Below are 26,763 nucleotides of genomic sequence, written 5' to 3' on the forward strand. Positions count from 1 at the left end.
GATATCCTACATTTATCCTCATATTTTCTGACACCAGATGTACCAGATATATACACTGGATGTGTATATTTTTGTCTGGAATGCGTTGCTGATGTATATTCATCTAAAAAAAGTCTGACTTTACATTACACTGACACATTGCATTGTGCAGCCAAACACCAAACTTGTGCTTTGTCTGAACATATATTAAATCCTGCACTGTTATAGAATAATGTAGATGCAGACACAGCAAAGAGAATGAAGAGCATAGTTGTTCTGGATTAGGGATAAAAAAATACCTTGTTTGTGCATTTCCATGATGGAATCAAATTTTAAAAAGTGGGACAATGATCCTTTATTTTAAGTCTTATATGAACTGGAAAGATACAGAGAGACTTGTCTACAATATATGTGTAATACAATTACAGACTAGATAACAACCTAAATATCATTATCCATACTATTCAGGCTCTCTCTCTTCCATCCCCTTTCCTCTGCCAAGTTTGGTAATATAACTCTGTGTTGCTGCTTTTGTTTATTCTTCCTCTCTCTCGCTTCCATTTTCTCTAAATTGTGTTTCTATCCCCTGTTCGGGTTGTTTTTGTCTCTTTTGATCAGCTTAATAGTGGTCCTCTCCTTCTGTTTTTATTGAGTTTCCTCACACTCTCTCTCTCTCTCTCCTCTTTTCTCTGAGACTGCAGTGAATGCAGAACATGACACAGATGGAGGCTCCTTAAATGAGTTTTCTGTAATTACTGGTGATGCCATATTCCAAGCTTTGTTGTGCTGTGCGAGTGTGTGTTTTTTTCATGCATACGTTTACACATCTCTGCAAAGAGTACTTTGTCTCCTTTTAACCTTTTCTAAACTCTTTTTCATTTGTTTGGCTTCCCCTCTCTTCTTCTTAATCTTACTTTTTCTAATTATCCAAAGTGTTTCATTCTCATTCACAGTAAAAACCATTTATATTTGGATCCTGTTCTATTATGCATTGTTATACCCTCCATGCTTTGTTTCTCACATTGAATATCTTCTTTCCTGCCCTTTTTCTCCCCTGTTCAGTCGAGGCATGCACAGCGATAACAGCCTGGCTGAGAGGAGAAGGGCTATTTTTTTTTTTTTTTTTAGAAGGAGGTGTGGATAGATGGCGAGGAGGGAAAGTTAGAGTGCTTTGGAAACGCTCAGAGAAAAGAAGAGGAGAAAATGGATGGTTTTTGAGATGGAGAGTGGTAGATGAAGGCAGAAAGGAGGGGACAGAGAGGCAGAAGATGCTTTGAACGGATGAGATAGGGGAAGGAGGAGGAGTTGCTGTAAGGATAGTTTTACAACGAGCTATGAATACTGGCCTCGGAAAACACCAACAGACTGCAAAAAGAAGTCAATTTGTTTGATATGGAAAAAAAAGAAAAGAGTTTCAGTTTTCAGGCTTGATTCTGTTCTTTCCCTCTGCTCTGCCATTTCTTATTCTCTTTATCTTTCTTCCACTGTCTCTCTCTTTCTGTGCTTCTCCTCTGTTAGTGCTATCAATGCATGGCACGCAGATGGCAGCCTGTTGGCAAAAACCCACACAGACATGGACATGCACACACACAGAACTATGTTTTATTAATGCATGCTGCTGTGAAGTTTTTTTTTTTTTTTTTTTTTTTTTTAATCTCCCTGTCACAAACATTTAGCCCCTGATTTTCAGACTTACCATTCACCTTCATTGTTGTTAAAGTGAACAGGGGGATGCTGAAGGCTTTCCAACAGCACTCCTTCTTCTACTTCTGTAGCTCATTATTTTTTCTCTCCATCATCCCTCTTTTTGTCGTCTTTTGGCTCACTTTTTTTTCCAGCTCTACGAATAGGGGCGCAGGTCTACTGCTAGACTCCTTTTCTCCATCTGCCTCTTTTTATCTCTGTCAGCCGGGGGAAGCTTTAAAGCATGTGCTAATTGATATTCTCAGAGATTCTCACTCTCTGATTTTTCTGTTTTTTTTAAACCTTTTTTTCTGTCAAAGTAAAAAAAAGTTGGGAGCTTTTCAACCGTCTTACTATGTGATATTCTCATAGATTCTCCCTTGTTCACCCTCTTGTCTTTAGCTTTTAAGTCGCTTCATGTGTTTCTGTGTCTATCTGTAAGATAGCTTTTGATGTTTTTCCACGGACCTGCTTACTCTCTGTTTTTTACTTGTATTTTTCTGACACACATTTTTCTCCATCTTTTTCTCTCCTTTTGCCTTCTTAGTCAACTCACTTTCATTTTTTTTCTTTGACTTTTTTTCCCTGCTTTTTTTTTTTCTTTGTCAGTATGATTCAGCAGGATTTGACTGACATTAAATTGAACTTAGATGCAAGCAAATCTGTCCCTTTTTCTTTGTTTCTGTGTCACTATATCAGTTTACCTCTCTGGTACTCGTTGTGTTGATTATTCTTCGCCTGCAGATAAATTCACATTAACTTCATTGCTTGAAATCTTTCGTTTGAAAGCCGATACATGAAAGAAGCAAAAAGTCATGAACCATGAGCTTTCCTAAATCGAAAGAGAAAGTTGTGAGATTTGTAGCTTTCTTCTCGGGCTGTTCTATTGTTGTTCCCCCAAAGGGAAAAGAAAGCTTCAACTCTGCAGGGAAGCTCCAGAGCTGTGCCTCTGGCAGGCAGGGGAACATTCTCTTGCTGGAGGACACAAAACCGAGCTTATGTCTACAGTGCCTTACTGTTACAAATAGGTAAAGAAAACATATGCTTGCACTTACACACATCCACACCCCCTTTGAAAACAACTATTGGCATGCTGTAAAATCTTATTTTGAGCAGCAAACCTTCTGGAAATATTCAGAGAAACAAACAGATTTTATAATACTCCTCTGAACTGGAGCAAATGGGGCAATGCAAGGTGTTCACATAAATCTGAGCCATGATATTTCCTGTCATTTTGTGGTATTTTGTAGTTTGTCAATTTGCTTTGGGTTATAAAAAAAAAAGAAATATAATTAGGTGCTGAAAATTAGCATCACAAAAGTGTACTTCCTCTACCACAAGAACAGGAATAATTAAAGAGCGTGTGTAGGTTTATAGACTAACAAGACAATCATATATGATGTTTAGAAATGATCTTCTGTTTGAAAGCTGTAAGTCAGTTTTCCTCCATGCAGATCCCAATGGAATGAAAGTTTAAATACAAGAGAAAAAAACAAATAAAGATAATAAAGAAGCTGTTTACCCCGCCCCCTCCTCCCTAGAGTTGGTGGGCACGTAGGTTGCCATGTCGTTGACACTGAAGCTTCAGTGTTTAGCCAGCTCTGCATCAGTTTTGAAACATTTTTGCACTCTTACGTCTCTCCAATTTTCAAAAGCATGTCCACTATTTCTCCTAATTTGACCATGTTTGCTGTTCGCCTGGCAAGCCAAAATGGCTGCGTGTGGGTGCCTTAAAACTGCCTACCTTCTAGTGGTCAAAACAAATATAGACCATTTCGCACCGGAATCGAATGTAAGGAGGACATTCTGGCCTCTGCGTTGTTGTCAAAGAAGCTAATACTTCACTACAGCGTGTGTTTCCTAATATCTGTTGAAAAAGTAAGGTCATGTTATGATTTAATTCAGTAGATATTTTACATATTGGACCACTGAAGGTGAGAATGTGAGTGCAGTATAAATTTCTAGTTTTTGCAGTTTTTTTTTTTTTCCTGCAGTGCAACATCTACCTTTGACTAACTGAAGATGATCAGCATCACTACAGGATGAGATGGGGGTTTCGTTGCCAAGGTGACCAGCAAATAATTTATTTATCAAGGTTATGGCAACTTAAGTCGGAGGCGTTGAAAATACGTGTTCATTTGTCACTGCTCAACACCTCTGACACACACTGCTGCCAGAGTACATAAACACATTGATGTTTTCTCTTCACTTTTTTCTTGCCTTTAACTTGCCCAGCAGCATTCAGATGTGATTGCATCGTCTTGAAGTGAAAAAAAACCCCCACAATTCATTATTGTGATTTATTTTGATGCATTGTAATAACTCAGTAGATTCCATGTTATATCATTGAAGTTACTACAAGATTGTTTCTAAAGAAGAATAAATAAATCCCAAATAGATATTTTTTAAGGCCAATAAGCCTGTCTGTGCTTCTACATCAAAACATTCATCAGAATTGATAAAGAGTCTGCAGCTGCTTGTTTTCCCAACATATTGGCTTAATGCTGCCGACTCTCGTCACACCCATTGTGTGTGTGTTTGCCCTAAGTGCTGCTGCTTCTAAAAGTGTGCCTTCTTTATCTACCTTTCTCAGAAATTGCCAACAAAAAAAAAAAAAAAAAAAGCACTGAGATTGAATAATCATTTTCTACTCAAGGTAACCACCGCTTTCAGCCTGCCTTTGCCGTGCATAATTTAAAGTACCAGTCAGCATGTACCCGCTCCAAACAACTGTTTCAGATGCTGCATGCTGAGCTTGCTCTATACTGGCGTGATTGGTTGAAAATGGGGTGGTTAGATGAAAGTTTGGAGAGAACAGGAGAGCGGTGAGGAAAATAAGACATTTGTATCATTAGGGGAGAAATAAACTCTTATCTGTTTTTTGTTTTAATATGTGTTGGCTACAGACTGTTGGGATGCTCTAAAAAAACAATCAACACAGGCAGGTTCCTCTTAATACCCTGCATAATCTGTAAGACATTTTTAAAATGACTTAATTATCATCTGTTTTTATTGGGTTTTGTTTAATGTTTTTTTTCACTTGTTTTTCCATTTTATTTTATACTCCAAATATTTGTTCTGATAAGGGCAAGGGGGGGAATGAATAGAGGGAAATGTAGGAAGGTAGTGTTTAGAGGGAAACAGGACCAACGCATATAGAAAAGGATTTGAAAAAAACATGGAGCAAAGGGGGTCAATGAAAAATAAGTAGGTAAACAGAAGAGCAAGATGGAAATCTGCAAAAATGTAGGGCCTACAGAAGGTGAGTGATGATAGATCTAAGGATGGAAAGAAAAGGGAAAGAATGAAAATGGGAACACAATGAAAGAAAGAACAGCGAGATCATGAGACAAATGGAGGCTAAATTGCCATAGAAAAAGAGCATTGCAAAGAACAGAAGCAGAAGAGAAAATGAGAAAGAAGAGAACATTGAGTTGTTGTAGTTTTCAGTCTAATGGTCAGGAATGTGTCAACAGCCTGATTCTTTCTTACTGAGTTGAGGTAAATAGAAAAACCCATTTGTGTTACATTTGTAAAAAAAAAAACAGAAGTCTGGAAGAGAACAGAGAAAGAAACAGTGTCATGGAGCGAGGACAAAGTAAAAGAAATCTAAGCTTATTGCAGAGTTTAGGTTCAGAGTTGTTGATAAGTTATAATGACGTCCTTTGTGGTCTCTATGGGTGTAGATAGATACTCTGTCTGTGTTAGAGACATCACTGATTGATTACTTAAGTGTGTGGCGTGCTTCTCTGTGAAATTGGTCACTAGAGTGTTGCATAGTTCATCGGTGTTTGCTATGATGATTGTTGGTAGGATGTTGGCTAATAGTTGCCATCGTCAATCTGGACAGTTGTGTGTTAAATACTAGATGTTTGTGAGGTATTGACCGGTAGTTTGGTGGATGTGTTTGCTCGAGCGAACTGGATGCTTGCTATTATGTTATATTCTTAAAGGCTCTGGAAACTTGACTTGAAATATAGAATATAATACAATGCCTTCATTGTCATTGCACATGGTATGACACGATTTGCTGTGCTTCTCACGTTCATCACGTTAAGCCATGACAGTTTCAAAAGGTTGTCGACAGAGGTAGTTAAAAACAGGTCTAGTGCATTCAGTGCAGTCTACAGTGTTAATAACCTCTGGACTGTAAGGCACATTCCAAGGATACAAATAAATGTTTGTATAGATATGAAGTCATAATGCCCCATGAAATGTCTGAAACTGTTGCACATGAACAGATTTTAGAAGAAGAAAAATACAATATTTCATTTTACATATTTCGCAGCATGGTTATTGTACATTGTTATTGCACCACAAGATAAATATAGCACAGCAAAACGCAGAGTATTATTTTTGTACATTAAATGTTAATGCACCATAAATAATGAGTTCTTGCACATAAATGTTATGCACAAAGCTCAGGTCAAATGTAAGTTCTGTCAGTGATATCGGGGGGAGCAGGGTTGTTTGGTTTTTGGTGTTTGAGCCATTAACTCTGTCAAGTTAAAGTTCAATGATGGCTCTGGGGTAGAAACTGTTTTTAAATCTTGATGTCCAGTACTTAAGGGCCCTGACACATCTTCCAGCTAGCAACAGAAAAAAGGTGGTTGAAGCGGTGGGTAACTTCCTCCTTCAACGATGCTGCTGGCTCTGCGGAGACGGCGTGTGCTGAAGCTGTCGTCCAATAAGGGCAGGGGAAGTCCAACAGTTCTCTGAGCAGTGTTGATGACTCTCTGGAGGGCCTTCCTGTCTGCTGCTGAACAGTTATCATACCAGGTGGTAATACATGTTTGTTCCTATGCTCTTTATAGTGGAGTGGTAAACTATGTGGTGGACTAAATATGAAATTCACATGTGATATCAAAATGTTTCATTAAGGATCCACAAAAATCTGAGTCAAAATGAAAAAAAAAAAGAACTATTAGAAAACTTTGTCAAAAATCGCTTATTTAGCTAGTTTAGGTCAATTCTCAGGACTGTGTGGGTGTGGCAGCTCCCAAATTTTGATTGACATACTGTATGTCTATCAAAATGTCTCCCTTTTCTTCCAATTCTGAAGAGGCTGAAGTGCGGGGACACTGCTCAGGGATCAAGACAATGCCGTTTGGCAAAGCCTCACAGCTTCCCTGGCAAAATTGATTCAGCTGTCTTGGGGGAGTGCTTTTGTTTGACTCCGCCATGGCTCACCAAAAAACACTGCCGAGTGCCGACTGTTTCTCCCAATCCCCAGCGCATGACAAGCTGTCATCTTCGCGGGTGGATGTGCAGCATGGAACAACTCACGTGAGCATGAAGGCGCAACGATTGTAAGGGGAGAGAGAAAGTGAGAGATTGAGAGGGACAGGGGTGAGACTGATGTGAGTATAGATAGATTACGGTACGTTGTTAGCTAGCAAATTGCGAACGGCGTCGTAGTGAGGCGTCGACTCGGACTACACGGAGATTGAGAAGCAGCAAAGGAGTTGTGTTGCACTTGACTGGGCGGGATATGTGTGTATTTTTTTATTATTGGTTTGAAATTGATGTCTTTATAAATCTCATCGCTAACCCCGCCCAATTCACACCCAAGATCTGAAAATATTCCAAAACCTACGTGACAAGAGGTCATTTCTTTTTCCCCTTTTTAAGGCTTATTTTTGGGCTTTTACTGCCTTTATTTAGAGACAGGACAGTGGATAGACTTAGAAACCGGGGGGAGAGAGAGAGTTGGGAATGACATGTGGGAAAGGAGCCACAGGTCGGATTCAAGCCTGGGCCGCCCACCTGGAGCACCAAAGCCTCTGTACAATGGGCGTATGCACTAACCACTAGGCTACCGGCACCTTGACAGATGTTATTTCTATTAGAGAGAACACATTATCTGCATAAGATTATAAACAACTCAGTTAGAAGATTATTGTGGATTTTGGGTTTCCAGAGGCTTTAAAAATCACTTTCTCAACAAAGATGAGATAATTCTGTTTTCCTACTTCAAAGTCAAAGCACTTGTACGCCAAAGTATCACAATACACATTTTACAGTAGTAAAACCAATTTGAATATGTGATCCAAAGAAGCTTTATTTACTGTGCCTCTCCTACTGTGCTGCACAGTGAGTCGACCAAAATATGTAATATCAGTTTTTCAGTCAATCTTGGTATCTAATTATGACAGGCGGGGCAAGAGTCAGGGTGAGTAAAGACTACATTAAACACATGGTGAGATTGTGTCAGCAGAACAGTTAAAGCAGGAAGCACAATAGGTACTGTTGGACATGTTCCAGTAGTGGCTGCAATGTGGCTCATTTATAACCTGTGGAAACGACGAGAGACATTTGCTTTTGTCTCTATTGATTTAATCTTTCTCCATTTGTCTCTCTCACTCTCTTTCTCAATAATCGCTCATTTTCTCTTTGTCTCTTCATACATGTATCTCTCATGTCTTTTCACCACACCTGAGTCTCTCTCTTCTCTATTTCCTTTGTCTTTCTCTTCTCCTTTCTTCCTGTGACTATTTTCCTTTCTGTGCCATCGTTGAACCCACCTTTTCTCTACCCACCTTACTCTCTTTGACCAGTTTCCTCTCTCATTTTTCTGTCTGTCTTTCAATTTAGTTTTCTGCTCTCCAACAACTATACATTGATTTCTGGTATTATTTTCTTGTTCTGGCATTTGTAATATCTCCTCTGTTTGCCTGACACTCTCTTTTGTCTGCCTTTTTTTTTTTCATTCTCTTAGTCATTTACCAATCTTTATCCTCACATTTGGTCTTTATCTGTCCGTCTTAGTTTCCCTCAAACAGGTAACTGCTTTTTATATTCCCTCAGCATCATCCCACCATATCAAGGACTTATAGAACACAGGTGGAATTTCCATATTGCGGTGCTCACTGTAATTGGATTGCTTTTATGCTACGGCAGATTCAGAAATCTGATTTGATAGCGTTGCTACATGAAAGATGTAAAAAGAGTAAGACAGAGGGGGAAAAAACGGATAAAAGCTTTGTGTTGAGTGTTATTGGTGGTGAGACAACTAAACCTAAGAGGACACATAGACTCACCCTCGCATGTGCATATTCAATCACAACACTCTGTAGAAAACTCACACACACACACACACACACACACACACACACACACACACACACACACACACACACACACACACACACACACACACACACACTGGTACAATGCAATCCAGTTTACATTAAAGACTAAACATGATGGTGCCTTTGCCGTCATGACTCCTTAATATTCTGATAAATGACTGTTTCATTAAATATCTGTGTTCCTCATATATATATATTTGGTGTAATGTAATGCTACAATAATAATCAATGTCTTAAGGTTAGCATGTAAATATATTATTATTTCTTTATTTCCAAGAAGCTAAGTAAAGTCTCTTTCACAAATTTAGGTAATAAAAGATTTTTGAATGTAACAATTAGTCATTTCTGACTGATGAGTTGTCTAGAGGGCGAACTCCTATCGTATAAATCAGTGGAAAGTTGTCAAGTAAATAAAGATTCAGCCCATTTCCTGTGGCAAAAATGAAAGACATTAAAGGAAACAGCAGAGAAAATACAAGGTTAAATGACACGACGAGCTGGATGACAAATAATTTAACTAGATTGAAGAAGGCAGAGTCAATGCTCAACCAAACACATTCATTGTGACTGCGACTTCAAAAAGACTGATACTCCTACTGGGCAGTTAAAGGGGACCAAAAACTAAATCAGGAACGTCTTTCATTCATGCAGTCACATTTATTTATTCACAGCTAAGTGGGAAATTTACTATTTATTGATTTCACTCTACCTCTAATATTCACCTCAAAATCTGATATTACTTGTCGCTATTGTCATCATTCTTAGTCGTCTTTTACATACTTTGTAAACTGAAAGAATTGCAACCTCTTTTTTGCCACATTGATATTGCAAGAACAGACAACACGTCTGACTTTAACTGTCTTTTTTTTTCATAGTGAAATGCAGCTTCTAGAGAATATGTCATGCCATATCTGTAATTTTGGCCTATAATATGTTGTTATTTTCTACCTTTTTACTTTTCAGGTTTTTTTTTCATTCCTATGTAAGCAATACAAATGTACCAACTGAGCTGAAATCAATCTGGAATAGTGTCAGAATAAATTAATAAGCACACCCTCTCTCCAATATCCACTCTCTTTGGTCCAGGAAGTGCCGGTACGCCTGTGGTTTTCAACGAGAATGGAGATGCTCCAGGTAGATACGATATCTTCCAATACCAGATCAACAACAGATCGACTGCAGAGTACAGAGTCATTGGCTCCTGGACCAACAAACTACACCTCAAGGTGAGATTATAGTGGTGGTGGGGTCTAATCAAGATCACTTCAACTACATCTGTACATTCATTTAATGTCATGCTCATCAAAATCTGAACATCAAAAGTTCAAATTCAAGCTCACTGCATATTGAGCCTCCATTTTCTCTCTATGGCTGCAAAGGACACTGGCTTCATGTGAAAAAATGCAAACACAAGAATCCAGCATGTTCTTTGAATAGACTGGATTATTGAAGTTTCTGAAGTATAACAGAGCACATGAGAGTAAAACTTCAACATCGCTCTAAGCAGCTGTCTTGAATTGAAAATCTTTCTCTCACAAAGTTGGATTTATCTTCATTTCGTTTTTTTCAGAAGCAAAAGTTATCTTATTTGAGCATCTGAACAAAAAAAAGTGTACACATGTCATTTTCATTCAGGATGTTAAGTGTTGTGCAGGGATTCACTCATGCAGACACACACCTACACAAGGTCAAACACAAACATTTATAAGACTTGTTAAAGCTGCAGTTTACACATGAGCAGCAAATCCATCCACAAAAAACTCTTTATTTAATGCACAAGAAATCTGGAATCTCATTGTCTTTGTCTCAGAATCTCACGACTTCACTTACACACATGTGTGCGCACAAAATCCTGAGGCACACCAGAGCACTTGGTGTTATAAATCCACCCAGGACTTCATTAGAAAGGCCAGATGACATATGAGAAGACTAATAGACATGAAGTGCTTTCTGCCTGATGGACGCCCTTGCTCACTCGGGGAGAGAGAGAGTAAGAGAGACAGACAGAAAGATTGAACACAAAGGACAACACATAGTTAAGACACACATGATTGGACACTTTGACAGTTGACAAATTAACACAAGTATTAGATTTGTTTAACAATCCAGTTAGGGTTGAAAGGTTCAGTGGCAGATGCAGTGATGGAGGCATGAACGTATTTGTGATCAACAAACTTTAGAAAAGTGTTTAATGCTTTTAATTGTTGTGTATTGATTTGAATTGTTTGTATTGTAATGTTTGTTTTCTGCACGTATGGAAATTAGCGTCATAGCTAACTCTGGCCCAACAGTTGTGTCGTGCATAGCCCCTGTCAAAATAAACCAACTAACAGCAAACTATGAAAAATAAACTAAACTAGGACATGTACAGCTAAGAAAAAAAAAAAGCCAACCTAAGAATTCTATCGACCATATTCACATTGTGCAATACTCTTATGACGTCACTCTGCCAGTGTGAAGTTTGGACAGCGTCTCGTGAAGACTGTGAAAGTGTCTAAATACATCTCGTGGATTGAATGAATTAAGACGTCCGTCTGCCTGTACCGTACGGTGTAAACAGAGCAATCAATGTCCCCTCTACTCAAGTAGTCAGTTGACGAAATAATTAATCAGCTTGTGAAAACTTAAAAAAAGATCCTAACATTATACTTTCACTACACCTCATCAATGATAACAGTAAGAGTGGAGCTAGAAGGAAGAGCTAGCTTCATGTTGTATGTTTGAAAACATTAAAGGTCACATATTATTCAAAATACACTTTACAGTATTTTTCGATATGTTTTCCTAGCCAGTATTCCATCCCCCTGATTAAATGAAATGTCCACCCTCTCCATCTTTTGCCTGCTCCCCTTTTTCAAAAATGTGCGCTTGAACAGGCTGCATGGATATTTTCCCTTTGTGACATCACAAAGGGTAGTAACCCCTCCCCCAGGTGGTGACACTGCACAAAGCTCTGTGTTTGTTCGGCCCTCTGAGTCTGCCTTCTCACTGTAAAAAATAGAGTATGGTGCAAGAAAGCCCAAGCCACCTACGCCCTTCCATAGAGGTGCGTGGTCGAACACAGCATCAAAGGCTATAGACACAGAAACAGCCTGTTCTGGGCAGGGCTAAGATAAAGGGGTTAATAGCTAATGGGTTTACATATAACATTTGTAATTTGTAAAATGCTGAATCAATCTGGATTTTTAGTATCCATTTCTTTGTAGTTTCTTATCAATCCGGAAGCATTAAATGAAAACTTTTGTCCGATTCTTGATGTTTATATGACGTGCAACCTGGAACTAAGCAGTAAGACATGATAAGATGATTTAATCTTCCAAGCTTGAATGGGACTTAACAGAAAAATGGGCTCCGTGTGTATATAGTCTGTTATTTCTATTATCCTTTAAATACGTTTTTGAATAGAATAGAGATACATAACCAGGTCTATGTAGTTGTGAGGTGGCCATTGTAAATAGTTGAGTGTCTTTGTGTATGTCAAAATCAAGAACTTTTAGCGCTGTGAGAAAATTATGTGAAATTCTCACCCAAAAAAAACAGGTACAAAACTGTCTCGAAAGAATTCTAATACGCACCAAAACGCAACAGAATATTTCTGACAGATGTATTTGCAGCACTAAAATGTTAACAGAAAGTAACCTCAAGTGTGTGAGTGTGCGTTTCTCTGTGTGTCACTGATCAAATCAAGTCCATTCTCACAGTCCCTGATGGGTTTTTCCTGCTAACTAGTTTTCATTGGACTTGTACACTGTGTGCCTGTTTAAAACGGTAATGCTCCATTTTCCTGAGCACCCACAGCAACAGATGAACCTCAGGGACTCGGGGTAATGGCAGAGTTACAAACACTCGCACACTCATAACAACAAATTAAAAAGCAAGAACTCAGACATACGGAAAGCTCAGGGATTCACTATAATGCCAGCATGACATGAGCACAAACAAACAAAACGCACACAGTAGAACATATGCACACACTGACAACCATGGTGACACACACACAGACACACACACAGAAGGAAATACAGATGGCCTATTTGTGCCAGATCTGATTACGGTCTGATTGCTGGCTTCCAGACTAGCTGGTGTTAGGTTTGTGCCCGGCAGGCCTCAGGAAAATGATCAGAGGATCTGCTTGTGCTAATTGCTCTCCAAGTTGCCCTGCAGACACACTTTCTGCAGGTACACTGCGATACTGAGTGTTAAAGGACTGTTCAAATTAAGCTATGTGAGCCTCAGCAGATGGCTGCCAATCTTAGTGCCTCATAGTAGACAATATAAAGGTGTTTGTGTGTTCATGTTTTGCAACATGAATACACAAACAATTGTTTTGTTTCCCTTGAGACTAAAACTACATTTGCCTTTGTCCAATTTGTTCCTCTCATCTAATAGGTGGAGGCCATGCGTTGGAAAACAGGTGATCCGTCTCTCCCACCCTCTGTGTGCAGCATCCCATGCCGCACGGGGGAAAGGAAGAAAGTGGTCAAAGGAGTGCCGTGTTGCTGGCACTGCGAGCGATGTGAAGGGTACCATTATCAGGTAGAAAATACAGAACACCTGTACCTGCTGTTGCCTCAATTTGTATTCAACCTTTGGTTTTGTCCATTATTTCTACAGTGTTGTCTTTTCTTTTTTTTTGCACAAACTGGAAAACCAGCCTGTCAAGATATGACATAGAATACATACTCATAACCTACCCAATAGACATACTCAATTGGTAATGGTGAGATGCTAATTGTGTCAGGATGCAGGTGGAAAGGACCACATAGTTGGATTTTGTTTTGTTTTTTAAATTCAAGACTTTGTATCAAACTCGATGCTCGCTGAACATTTTCATTTTGACATTCTCAGGTTTCAGTGGGAAAAACTCCCAAAACACATTTACTTTTCATGAAAAGATAAAAGCTGAGTCTCTAAAAGTACAAAACTAGTAACAGTAGACTTTTTATATCCATCTAAACATTAAATTATTTGTCAATCCCTTTTGTGTTAAAGGTAGAGTCAGTAGAATTGTTCATTGAAACTGGGCCCCTCCTCCTGAGCGCAAACTCCTTGCTAGCACAAGCTAACCGCAGGTGCACCTGCATGTCCAACAGACAGAAGGCCAGCTCTACGTCCGCGGGTGAAAGCCAGCCTAATATTCCCGTCCACTCGCTGAACTGTATCCACTCCTTAACTCAGCTGTGCGCTGCCATTGGCTGGGGGAAACACACCCACCCACCGTCCGTAAAATGTCCAGAGTTTACCAAAACAAACCAAAACATCAAAATACAGGCAGACAACAAAGTCTCTGCAGATACAGTCACCACCACACATGTATGGAGGACCATAAGTGATGAAGAGCTGCATTACTTTTTTACAAGTCTATATTTTATTTATTAGGAAAAAGCTTCTGTCTTTCCTTTAGTCATACGAAGAAAAATACTTTTAAATTGTTGGTTGTTGTTGGTAAAAAATGAAGATCTGCTGCTGACAACCAAAGCTACATTCAAATGAATAAAAAAAATGTTTTAACAATGAACCAACTGGATGATTAGTGTGCTTCATTTCTTTTTGTGATTCATAATTGTAGTCCCTGCATATATTCATTTTCTGCAGCTGCTGAATGCAGAGTTTGACACATCATAGGATTTCAGTCCCATGTGTAGTAATCAGAGCTTCAACTCATTTCAGGCAATCAAAAATAGGTGTCCCATTTTAGATTAATATATGCAGAGAGAACCCCACTGATGCTATAAAAGCAAATGGAAGTACAAAATACCAGGTGAGGGAAACGATCCCCAACACACATTTAAGGATACATACCCTGTGTTCATTATATCCTGGCTGGGGACAATTTGGCAGCCCATCGCCCTTCTTATTAAGTAAAAAAAAAACCTATGCGATGAAGAAATGTGTGTGAAAACTCCCTTGTTCAGGAAGCAATAAAGAGAAAAACTAAAATGACCATACAGGCAGCAGTAAAGTTTTTGTCAGAGCAAAATCAATAATCTGTGGACAACTTTATTATAGATTTGGGATTTAAGAAGAAAGGAAAGTAACATTCCAAAAGAATGAAAATGTAAAAAAGCTTTTTTTTCTCTTAAACAGTTGAGGGAATATATATTTTAAAAAGCATATTAAGCTTGTTTGTGTAGAGAAACTTGGATGGATTCTGTACTGGCTTGTTTGTGTAGATTTACTCTCAAATAGTGTTCGTTGTAGATGGACAAATACGCTGGATCAATATGGCTTTAAGATTTTCCATTATCTTTGGTCCAATTAATGACAAAATGTTGAAAGCTTTATCTAAATTTAGATTTTCTGACATATTTCTCTTGTGGAAATTGTTTTCTTCCCAGGCATCAGAGTTCACCTGTGAGCTGTGTCCGTACGAGATGCGACCTGACACCAACCGCACCGGCTGCGTTCCCATCCCCATCATCAAGCTGGAGTGGCACTCCCCCTGGGCCATCTTCCCCGTCTTCATCTCCATGCTGGGCATCATCGCCACCTCCTTCGTCATCGTTACTTTTGTCCGCTACAATGACACGCCCATCGTGCGAGCGTCGGGACGGGAGATGAGCTACGTGCTGCTGACGGGAATCTTCCTTTGTTATGCCATCACGTTCCTGATGATTGCGACGCCGGACGTTGGAGTGTGTTCGTTCAGGAGGATATTCTTAGGTTTGGGGATGTGTTTCAGCTACGCAGCGCTGCTCACCAAAACCAACAGGATACACCGCATCTTTGAACAAGGGAAGAAGTCTGTAACAGCACCCAGGTGAGGACTAAATCCCTCGCTCTCATTATTCACACTCTGTTTTTTCAACATGTGTAAGTGTTCAGTCCACAAAGACTTGGATGATATAACACTGAAGGTCACTGTCTGTGTGTTTCCTTGTACACCCAGGTTTGGTTGTGTATTTATATAGAGATCTAACCTACTCGCTCTCCTTACTAAGCTGCTTGCAATCATTATTCATAATTTACTTTGCATCCATTATGCATGAGAGGCATGAACTCATACTCACCTATTGTGCTGTTTGCACTCAGTGACAGTGACTCTGGAGGAGAGCATCAACTGAGTGGCTAAAATGTTAATGCGGTATTTAATAGTACTCAGGTTCATGTCCCTGATGCCCAGATGGTTAACTGTTTTTCATCTGGAAACACCCATCTATAAGTTAGTGGAGCTTTTACGGTTATTAATCAAACATAGACATTTTTTCTACGAATAATTAATGGAATATTTTTTTGCCTGTTATCCAGGAAAGCCTGGGAACTCATTTAATGCGTTTTAGTTCTATTCTCTACAGTTGCTTTAACTGTACACATATGTAGCAAAATAGAGGTAGTCACAATGATGTCACCCATTGGTTTGACGACTGCCTTCTGAGCTTTCCAGTCAAGGCACAAGTTGATAAATTTGAGAAAGTGGGAGCCCCTTGGAAAGAGCAAGGGGGTGGCATGCTATGTTGTCAAAACGATGCAGTCTGCCAGTAGACCGTATCATAGACACATTCATTTTCATTTTAATAATGGTCTTGCTTTCACAACGGCTCATTTTTACACATGTAAAAAGCCAATAATAACCCTGATGCCCATAGAAGGGCCGTTAAACATAAAGCAATGCATAACCAACGGATGATCAGCTAACAAGCTAGCTACGTTGAGAATAGACTTCTATAGCCGCTATTAAGTTCTAACATGTAAAAGAAATACCTCTAGATTTTCACTCAGAGAAAATTGGTAAAGTGTAGAATTACTGCAAAGCAAAAAATACCTTTTGTCCAATATTTGAATCCTCAAATAGTACGAAAAACACCAAAATAGCTCAAGTTCAGTGTCTCAATTAGCCGTGTAGATATATATCCTTTTGCTAGATGTACCCACTTGCCAATCAAATCAACCACACATCGAATCATGCGTAATATGAAGCCTTAATATCATTTGAACCAGTTAGAAATATCCTCCATACAGTTGCCATGCATAGAAAAACTACCAGGTAGTAAACATGTTAAATTCTGTTGTAAACGTTGACATTTTGATATGGGGTTATACTGAGTGGGCCTCGTCAGTTTCACGTTCCAGTATATTTTGTTTCATGGTAGTTTGCGACCAAACATCCTTTGAGTCTAAAAGCCTCAAGAATTACTTTTTTTTCTTCACTCGGGGTGTGAAGCAGAATCCAGCTTTTGTTTTGGGTATTATTCGTTCTCATTTTTATCTCTCTTTCATCTTTCATAACTTGTCCTCTCTCCAGTGCTCCTCACTGCACCTCTTTTTCATTCTTGCCTCAGATCTCATCATTACCTTTCTCCTCAACTCACCCCATCTCTCAGAGTGTATGGGCGCATGTATAGGAGTATAATAAATTGTTTCTGTGAAGTACCAAACTTCCATCAACTTTAGCAGCACTATGAAAAACAGCCTTGTTTTGAGGCTGGTAGTCAAGGATTTTTAAGTGTTTCAAAAAGGTTTTGGGGGGGAAAGACTTGTTTGACCAAACAACCATTAGAGAAATTATTCATCATCAATCATCATCCCTACACACATTCAACACTGCACCGACCCTCCTACTTTCAAATCACTTCTCAAAACTCACCTCTTCAAACAAGCTTTTAATGTATGATTGTGATGTATTTTCTGTTTTCTGTAGTTTATCTTTATTGTTGTTATCTTTATGATTTGTGTGTAATGCTGCGATGTCCGTTAGTCTGTCCTTACTGTGCTGTTCTTTATGTTTTAGCTATTGTAAAGTGTCTTTGAGTTTTTAAAAGGGCTTATAAATAAAATGTATTATTATTATTATTATTGAATATCCGAAGTAAGACCAATTTTTAAAGTGTACTTTTTACTTGTAACCCCCACTTTATCATATCAATAACCCTTGCCTTCCCAGGTTCATCTCACCGGCCTCCCAGCTCGTCATCACTTTCTCGCTAATCTCCGTCCAACTCCTCGGGGTCTTCGTCTGGTTCGCGGTGGACCCTCCTCACACGGTCGTGGACTACGGCGAGCAGCGGACCCAGGACCCCACGTCGGCGCGCGGCGTCCTCAAGTGCGATATCTCGGACCTCTCCCTCATCTGCTCCCTGGGTTACTCCATCCTGCTGATGGTGACTTGCACGGTGTATGCCATCAAGACGCGAGGGGTGCCCGAGACCTTCAATGAGGCCAAGCCAATCGGATTTACCATGTACACCACCTGCATCATCTGGCTGGCGTTCATACCCATCTTCTTTGGCACGTCACAGTCCGCAGAGAGGGTGAGTGTGTGTGCTTACTGTATATTTTGTTTTCTACCTTTTACCACAGTTTTTTTAACATCCTTTGTGCGTACACCAGTCTGCAGAGAGTATGAGTGTATTGCAGATGTCTGCACTTCATCCTCATCATCTTTAGGATTTATGAGTCTGCAGAGAGGATGAAACCATGGTGTGTGACTGACTGTCTGCTGGATTACCCCGCGTATGACCTGCTTGGGATTTAAACACATTTTCTTTTCGACATCATAAAGCCTGAAAAAGATGACTACATGGTGATTTTAGCGGTTTCTGCTGTCGTTATTGTGCGTCTTTGTACGTGGTTTGATTTCATTGAGAAGGGTGCTTAGATGAAACGTGTAGCCAAGTGAAATATATTTTATAAGATAGCTTTTCACACACAGGTGGTATTTGGTGCAGTTTATGGCTTTCTATGAGCACGACTAAGCTCTTCTGAGCCCATTTTGCTGCAATATTAAGTTTTGGAATGACTTTTTTTGAGTCATAAATTTACATGTATTGCTACAGGAAAAAAAAAAAAGTCTGCCTCATCTTCTCTGCTGACAACTTCTCAGAGATCAAAACAGCATCTCTTGGAACTAAGAAATAGATGTGTCTTTTTTCTTCTTCTTTCAATTGCAGCTATACTAATGGCTCCGAGTCAAAAAACTCCTGACAATCCCCCGCAAGTACAAGAGGATTTTCTGTCTGTCTGATTGACTGGATCCATGCCTGGGTCCCGGCTTTTCAAAGGGTTGTACTGCAGAGTGTAGTCTTCCCACCTGTGTCAATTATTGATGAAGGGATGATGTGAGTGAGATGTAACTTGGACAAGCTGGGGGGAAGTTGCGTGTCTATTAGTGTGTTAGGGCAGCATTTACAAGGTTCAGGTTTCACATTATGATTAATGGTTGTATTAAAACATAAATGTAGCTTCTTGCCTTCTTTTGATATAATCCAATATAGCCACACATAAATAAATACAATGTCCCCTTCCTTTCCTTCTTCCTCTTGTTCTTATCTTTCAAATAAAAACAAACCTAATAGAGTTTATTTTTTCCACTTGCCTCTGTCATTAGCTTTGATAAGGAGCAACAGGAAGCTATTGGTTTAAAGCATAAAGGGTATGAAGCCATCCTTTCAGGTTTGTTAGTGATTTACTGATTGTGTGACCATCTGTAAGAGCTGTCCTTTCACCTTATCAGCTTATCAGGCATTCAGAGGCATGAACATTCATACCTTCAATACCTTCATAACAACACCGTATACACATAGTAAAGCATTTACTAAAGCTAAAGCAGTGGTGGTGTATTGATTCAATTTGTTGATATTGCTGCTGTAGCTTCCAAACACCTGATAGACTCATCCAGATTCAAGGCAGAGCATTGATTGCACATGTCACAGGCTGTACATCATAATACCTAACCTGTGTAAACTGTGAATGTGCACATATAGTAAAAAGATAAGACATGTAGGCAACATGATGTAGTTAGCATTTAATCATTCACAGGTTTCAAATACAAACACACAAACACACTTTAGATACACTAATCCAAATCTCTTAATTCACTCAGTGAACAAAGTAAAACAGCAATCAAATATTAATATCCTTTACCCTGTAATACATGAACACGGAAACCCGTGTGTGCCAACAGAAGGTTCAAATCCTCCCTTCTGCTCCCTCTAAAAAACTATTTTGTCTCACCCTATTTTGGAGTGTCAGTCAGGCAATTTTCTCTTTCTCCCTTTCCTCGCGTCTCAGCCCATTTTACTTCCCAGATGGGTGCACGCCTTCGTCGCTTGGCAGAGAAGCTGACATCAAAGTGATTCTGTCTAATCACACATCAGGGAAATCACACTCTCACTGCATGTTTCATAGTGTTTTTATCTTCTTTTTTTTTTCCATCAAGGAGCCAGCCAGTTTGGTGCTAGTTATTGATTCAGGAAGTTTAAAGGGAATCAGTTACTATCTTTTTTTTTTAAACAAGGACATTTTTTTCCCCAATTTTCCGCTCACTGTTACACAATTAGAACCTAAAATGAAGAGAATTATTGATTCACTCACCACACACAGAGGCTTTAACCAAGCGGCAACTTGCACTGCTAGCAAGTGAAGCCAATGTTGACATGCACAAAAGTGCAGTTTTGCAAGTGTCCACTTGAGGTTGTCTCTAAAAGTCCCAGAAGTCCCATACACACCTCAGCTCCGCCTCTTATCCCGTATCCAGGTTGACCGAAGGTTTGTTTGAGACTGACTTTCAAATATGACGACTCACACTGAAGGGCTTCAGAAACCAAATAATGTTCTATGACTATGTCCATGTTTTTCACAGTTTATGGCTTTAACCCAGTCATAGGTTGTGTGTCCATGATCTGATGTGTAAAGACACCTTTAAGTTGTGAAAATGCAGAGCTGTGACTGTAGAAGTCATTGGTGTGTTTTTGTACCGCTTTAAGAGGTATATCTTTGTTCAGAAGTGGTGTGTGTGTGCATTTGTGCCTGCAGACGTGTGTATCCTACATGACATGATAAAAGGGGCTTCCTATCTGGTATGGCCGAACATCCCACCTCCCCAGGCCATGTTTATTCAACTAATTACAATGTCCACCGGCGACTTCTTGTGCATTTGCATTGGATTGGGTTTGCCTGGTGTGTTGTATTTAATTGGAATATCCACCAGTGCACAATTGTGTGTCTGTGTATGTTGATTCTAATTGGAATATCCTCTGTAGTGTGTGGCAGCTGGCTGGCTATGAGAGAGAGGGAGGGGAGGGAGAAGTGAAAGGAATAAACAGGTAATGATGGCACTCACTGATGGAGCTTTAATGAGGAGGGCTCTACCAAGGGCATAGGTTTGAATGACATTGGGAATGCAATGAAGTTAGTTAGAGGTTGGAAAACAACATGACTCACATTTTCAGTTATGTCTACTTATAGCAGGTCGTGACATAATGTCTGTTGGAGCATTTCGCCTTTGAGGAAAAAGTACTTTCTTGACTGTCAGTGCCAGCAGCAGTCATGGTTGTTGATTATTGTTATGTAGGGATGTGACAACAGATAAATATGACAATATATTGTCGTCCTGACTCGTGTGATACGATCTTTGAATTGCTGGTGCCAAATACTGATATTTTAAATTGGAAAAATACATGTATATACAGGATAGGATATATATATATACTGTACAGGAACTCTCTCTTGACTCGCTGCATCACTTCTTCTATAGCGCTCGGCAAACGAATGAGTGTAATGTGCACGATAGAGTTAATAGGTAGAAGGGAGAAGTTGACAGTGGGATGAAAGTTGAAGTAGAAGAAGAAAGTAGGATAATGTTGGACAGCATTAAGTCAAGAGATGAAGCGTGATCAAAGGTGAAACCAACCAAATTGGAGTGAATATTAAATCCTGCACTTAACCTTCTTCGGGGGAATTTCATATTCTTCAGTTAATCAGATATCTTGATGTATCATTATAAGACTGTCTTGCAATACACTGTCATGCATATAATTATCACAGGTTCACTGTATAATGTGAACCTGTGATACTATATAATAACTATATAATGTTCTTATTGGCCACTTATGCTATATCATGTATCCTCTATGGTATTGTCTCGTGAGTAACCCGGCCATTCCCAACCCTACTGCTAGATTGTTCATTGTTGTTCATTCATTTATGTTGTTTCATTGTCTCAGTATTGTTTTTATGATCATGATGAATAAACTCCTTGTTTCATATTCACAATCCATCTTGGATTCCTATCCATCATACCAGTTTCTTGTTCAACATGCTGCGGTATTTCAACCTTTAAGGAAACTGAAATTGCTTTCTTGATCAGTTCTACAAGTTTTAAAAGCCTGTATTGAACAGGGACATGTGCAGAATTGTTCTGTTTGGTACAAAGACATCTGAAAAGTAGTCTTCCAGATAAGACGAGTTGAAGGCTGTGGAGTTCATTAAAAGGTACGGTCTGTGCTCATACAACAAAGGTAACAATGCGTAACATCTAAAGAAGTCTTACCTTTCATTGTAGCCTCTGAGAAACTATAAAGGCAGCCTGATTGTGAAATCAAGGCCTAGTTGTCATATGCAGGCTTGACTCTCTATACTCATCCACTTTGTGCCGCTTTGCATCCTTCTTCCAATGTACTTTTGTTGCATCCCTTCCCCATAAACCTCTTCTTCTGATTCCTCCCCATCACTCACGTCCTGCCCCTCACACTCTTCTCCTCTGAATACGCAACACGACTCTGAGCCACAGCAGGCCGAGTAAAAAAGAAAGACGGAGGAGGAGAAACACAGAGAGAGGAGGAGATCAAAAATGAAAAGGGAAAGTTAGAGCGAGAAACAGGGCCATGGAAGGAAACAGTGAGAATAAGAAAGAAGAAGAGGGAGATTCTAAACCATCACCATCGAGGGAAGTATTGTTTTGAAATAGGTCATGCTACAGAGAAGAGGCTGCTGGCTCCAAACAGCTTGTGCCGCACCCTGCAGAAATGGGAAAGGCGGTGTGTGTTCTGTGTGTGCATGTGTGCTTCCCTCTGCTTTTCCCTGCTTGGTGTAAAACCCTAACCACAGGGTACATCCCCTCTCCAGCTTTCCCTCTCTCTTTTTGTCTGCTTCATCCTTCCTTTGCCTGAAAACATGGGCTTCCTTTCTTTCTTTTTCACAGTCTCCCTGTCTCCTTCTTTTTTTATCAATATCTATTCTTCTTCCCCCATGAGCCCCCTCTCCTGTTCTCCAGATGTCTTTAATATGTTCTGCTTGTTATCTCCTGCTTCCTACAGAGGAAGAACCAACTTTCCTGCTGCTACCCACAAATCCACTCGCTATGTGTTTAGACCTTTTGCTCAGCTTTCATGCTTTTGATATGTGTTTTTCCTTGTACCATTATATGCATAGGGACTTTTAAGTGAGTTTATTGGTCATATGTTATGCTGTTATGCCCTTTTAGCGGCATCAGAGAGATTTTTGTAGCAAGCATCTTTAAAATCTCTGAATTTCAGGCGGTGCAGAAGCATCTCTTTTATGGAGATATTATTTTATTATTATTATTTTTTGTTTTTTTAAGATTTATTTTTGGGCTTTTTGTGCCTTTAATGGAGAGATAGGACAGTGGATAGAGTCGGAAATCAGGGCGAGAGAGTGGGGAACGACATGCGGGAAAGAAGCCGTAGGTGGGATGTGAACCTGGGCCGCCCACTTGAGACGACATCCTCCATACATGGGGGGCGCGCACCAACCACTGTGCCACCAGCGCCCCTTATAGAGATATTATTGATGCAAATCTGTTTATAAATGTGTACATAGATCCACAGATGCAAAAACAGAGCTATAAATTGGAGAAAAAGACTAGCAAATGTGTGACGCCCTTAGCCGAATGGTTAGTCGGTGTGCCGTACTGAGTCGGTGGTCCTCAAAGCAAGCGGCCCAGGTTCAAGTTAGACCTGTGGCTCCTTTCCTGCATGTCCTTCCCCACTCTCTCTCGCTCTCCAGTTTCCGACTCGATCCACTGTCTTGTATATTTAAAGGCATTAAAGTTCAATTATCACTCTTTGAGAAGAAGATTTGTTGCGCACACAGATTTGCAATTATTTAGACCAATTTGTAAATCCATACAAGTTTTTATAAGCGCATCAGTTCGCTTTCAATTTGCACTCACCAAATTCCAGTGTGGACCCACTGAAAGCAAACAGACGCGTGGCAGAATCCACCCCAGTCCTTGTATATTGCAGGCTGCTGATTTAGTGTACAGAGCATGCTGGGATACCTAATCTCTGTATGCTTTTCTGTCAAAATAAGTTATCCACTTAAATTTGACATTTTTAGAGGGTTTTTTTTTTACATTCTGAGTCATTGAAATAAAACACACTAAATTGTTAGGTACAGGGTGAAAGCATGAGGTATTCAGTACAGCCTAAACTTGGGAACAGGTTGAATTTTGCCTTATCGTAACACGAGTACAGTGCTGCATGTTCTGAACAGTTTGAATCCACAGGTTAGTTGAGTCAGTGACACTGTTATTCACTCACATACTTGCACTTTGTGTCTCTCAAGGCCTCCCATTCAAAGTATCCCTCTGACACATTCTCCATCACTCATTCTCACACACACCCATACACTCAGCACTGTCTAGCACACAAGTGACTTAACCTCCAAATTGCTCCTTTTAAGAGGTAAAGAATGGCAAAAAGAAGGGTGCTTATTTTTTTCTTTCCCCAAATTGCATTTGGTCCTCAGGAGTATATAAAAAAGCACACACTCTATATTCCTGCCTCGCAAATCCATCTCTGCCCCTCTAGACACACACACACACACACACACACACACACACACACACACACACACACACACACACACACACACATACATACACTCAGTGGTGCGGCTAACTGTCCTTGCACAGATTTATGGATGTGACTGTGGTCCCCGTAGAGAGCCTGTGACCGCCCTGATCCTTACGGGGAGTGACCGCCGGTGATCAATCTATAGTAATCTGAAGAGGGTGGTTCAGGCAGAGGAGGAGGAATAAAAGCAATGCACACACAGACAGAGAGAGTGAGAGAGAGAGAGAGAGAGAGAGAGAGAGAGAGTGGGCTGAGAGGATGGGAAGGGATGGAAACAAACATTTAAAGGAGGAAAGAAAGAAAATATGGCAGAAAGAGTGAACACATAAGGCCAAAATGCAGCAAAGAAAGAATGAATCAGAGTGTGGGTGTGAGTTAGAGCACATCCACATCCACAATGTCCAGCAGAGACTAAACACTGGACAAAAAGTCGGCCTAATAATAGAGAGAGAGATATTGAACAAAGATGCAGAGGAGTACAATTAAAAAGAGGAGTCACACACTCAAACTTGTTCTAAAGATCCTCCTGCAGGGTTTTTGTAACCCAAAATATATTTCTGCTTGTGCTTTGTCTACTCGGTGGATGATTCAGCTGCAGTGACTGTGTCTTTAAAACCCCAAGAAGCGAAATACTTGAAAACAACACTCACTCAAACTTTGTTTGCCAAGTTTCACTATTATGAAGTACATTATGTGAGTCAGACATTGATGTTTTATTTTAGTCCTGCTTGGTGATTGGTTGCGAGTCTTTGCAGACAATCAGTAAGGATAAACACACCCTGAAAGCAATGAAGGAATTGAACACATCAGATTAATGTTGAGATTCACTTTTACAAAAAAACCTCTTGGTTTAATGATTTGAGGAAAACTCAAGATATAAGGCCTACATGATATTAGAAAAATATGCAATATTGGGATAACAAATAGTGAGAAATAAGTGTGCTTAATAATGAAATTAAACAATGCATATTGGTCAGAATTTATATATTTTATTTTTATTCCTACCTGCTGTCCGTCATGTTTTTTTTACAATACCTGTGTTTGCAACATGTCCCCCGTGAATCCCAAATAAATCCAAAAAAGCACTTTAATTTACCGCTACTACTTGTGTCTGCATCAGAATGATGTAAAAGCATAGACAACATACACAGTCCTCCATCCAATTGATTAAAATGTGTGAATGCTGAGTGAAAAAGCATGACTTCTTAATACAGATAATAAATATTTTTATGTAGATCAATTAAGACTTTATGTAGTGTTTATTGTGAATTCTCGTATCACAATAACAATGGTCAAGTCTTACAGACAAGGTAACATACGAGAGAGCAGTGTGACTTCTATCACATCAATTCATATCTCCTAATGCTCAGGGATCAATGAACAGAGAGCAGATCACTTCTCACATGTGTCTCTGGATTTAGACCTCCAGTCGTCTTTATTCTGACAGAATTTACCAATCCTTCAAGTGATTTTCTTCAACAGGTTGCGCATGCGTGTGTCTGCGGGGGGTGTGTGTGTGTGTGTGTTCACTTTTGATGGAAGAGATTTTGCAAGCCTTCGCTGTGTTCTGGTGGGATTTGGTGGTTTGGTTGAAAAGGGGGGCGAGACAGACAGCAAGTGTCAGATCCTGACATCCAACAGTGAGTTGTTGAAGGATTGGGGGACGCCCAAGGGGAGACCTCGCACAGAGACCCTTACAGGCATGCACGCGCACACCACACACACACACACACACATACACACACACACACACACACACACACACACACACACACACACACACACACACACACACACACACACACACACACACACACACAGATGCAGACTTCTCTGTGGAGACAGGCAAAAACAGAAAATAAAAGAAATGACAATAAAGATAAAGAAGAAATAATACTAACAGCCAAATACAAATTGTAACGTTCCTCCTTGTTTTTTCTCTGTATATGGCCAAAACAGACCTGGCTCTACTGGGTGTATAGTAATAGGTGCATAAAAGGCTTCTATTTTGTCCAAAGGTTATACTGTAAGTGCTCTTTTCCAGTAGTCATGTTTCATTCAGGATTTGTTGTTGAACCAATTGAATATTGGAGTTCTCTCTGGTTCCACTGAGGAGGATGCATTTCTTTGCTATGTATGATATGATAGCAAACCTCTTTATATCGATATGGGGTCCAGAATCCTGTCCACTTCTGTGCCAAACAGGTGTAACACTGGTGTTAAAACCAGTGGAAGCTCCACATCCGTAACAGTCAAATCGTGTACTACCTCCCAGAAATTATTTAAATGTCTGCATTCCCAAAAAACCATGGACAATGGAGCCAGTATATGTTTTACAGCAATGACATTTAGAGGATGAGTTTGGAAAACATTTGACTTTTAATAGTGTGGAGTAAGGTACATCCTGTGCATACATT

The 26,763-nt window shown here is 39.8% G+C and overlaps 1 protein-coding gene across 2 annotated transcripts in view; it reads left to right on the plus strand.

Moving 5' to 3' along the window:
- The window catches only part of grm8a (glutamate receptor, metabotropic 8a), a 216,443-nt gene that overhangs the window by 175,770 nt on the left and 13,910 nt on the right, over window positions 1-26,763 (plus strand). For both annotated transcript variants that reach the window (XM_020644056.2, XM_065951301.1), the window contains exons 9-12: window positions 9,840-9,979; window positions 13,143-13,289; window positions 15,092-15,513; window positions 17,635-18,001. In XM_020644056.2, the coding sequence (XP_020499712.2) occupies window positions 9,840-9,979; window positions 13,143-13,289; window positions 15,092-15,513; window positions 17,635-18,001 (1,076 nt within the window). The remainder of the gene's footprint in view (window positions 1-9,839; window positions 9,980-13,142; window positions 13,290-15,091; window positions 15,514-17,634; window positions 18,002-26,763) is intronic.

The sequence above is a fragment of the Labrus bergylta genome, chromosome 23, assembly GCF_963930695.1.
Source record: "Labrus bergylta chromosome 23, fLabBer1.1, whole genome shotgun sequence".
Classification (NCBI taxonomy): Eukaryota; Metazoa; Chordata; class Actinopteri; order Labriformes; family Labridae; genus Labrus; species Labrus bergylta.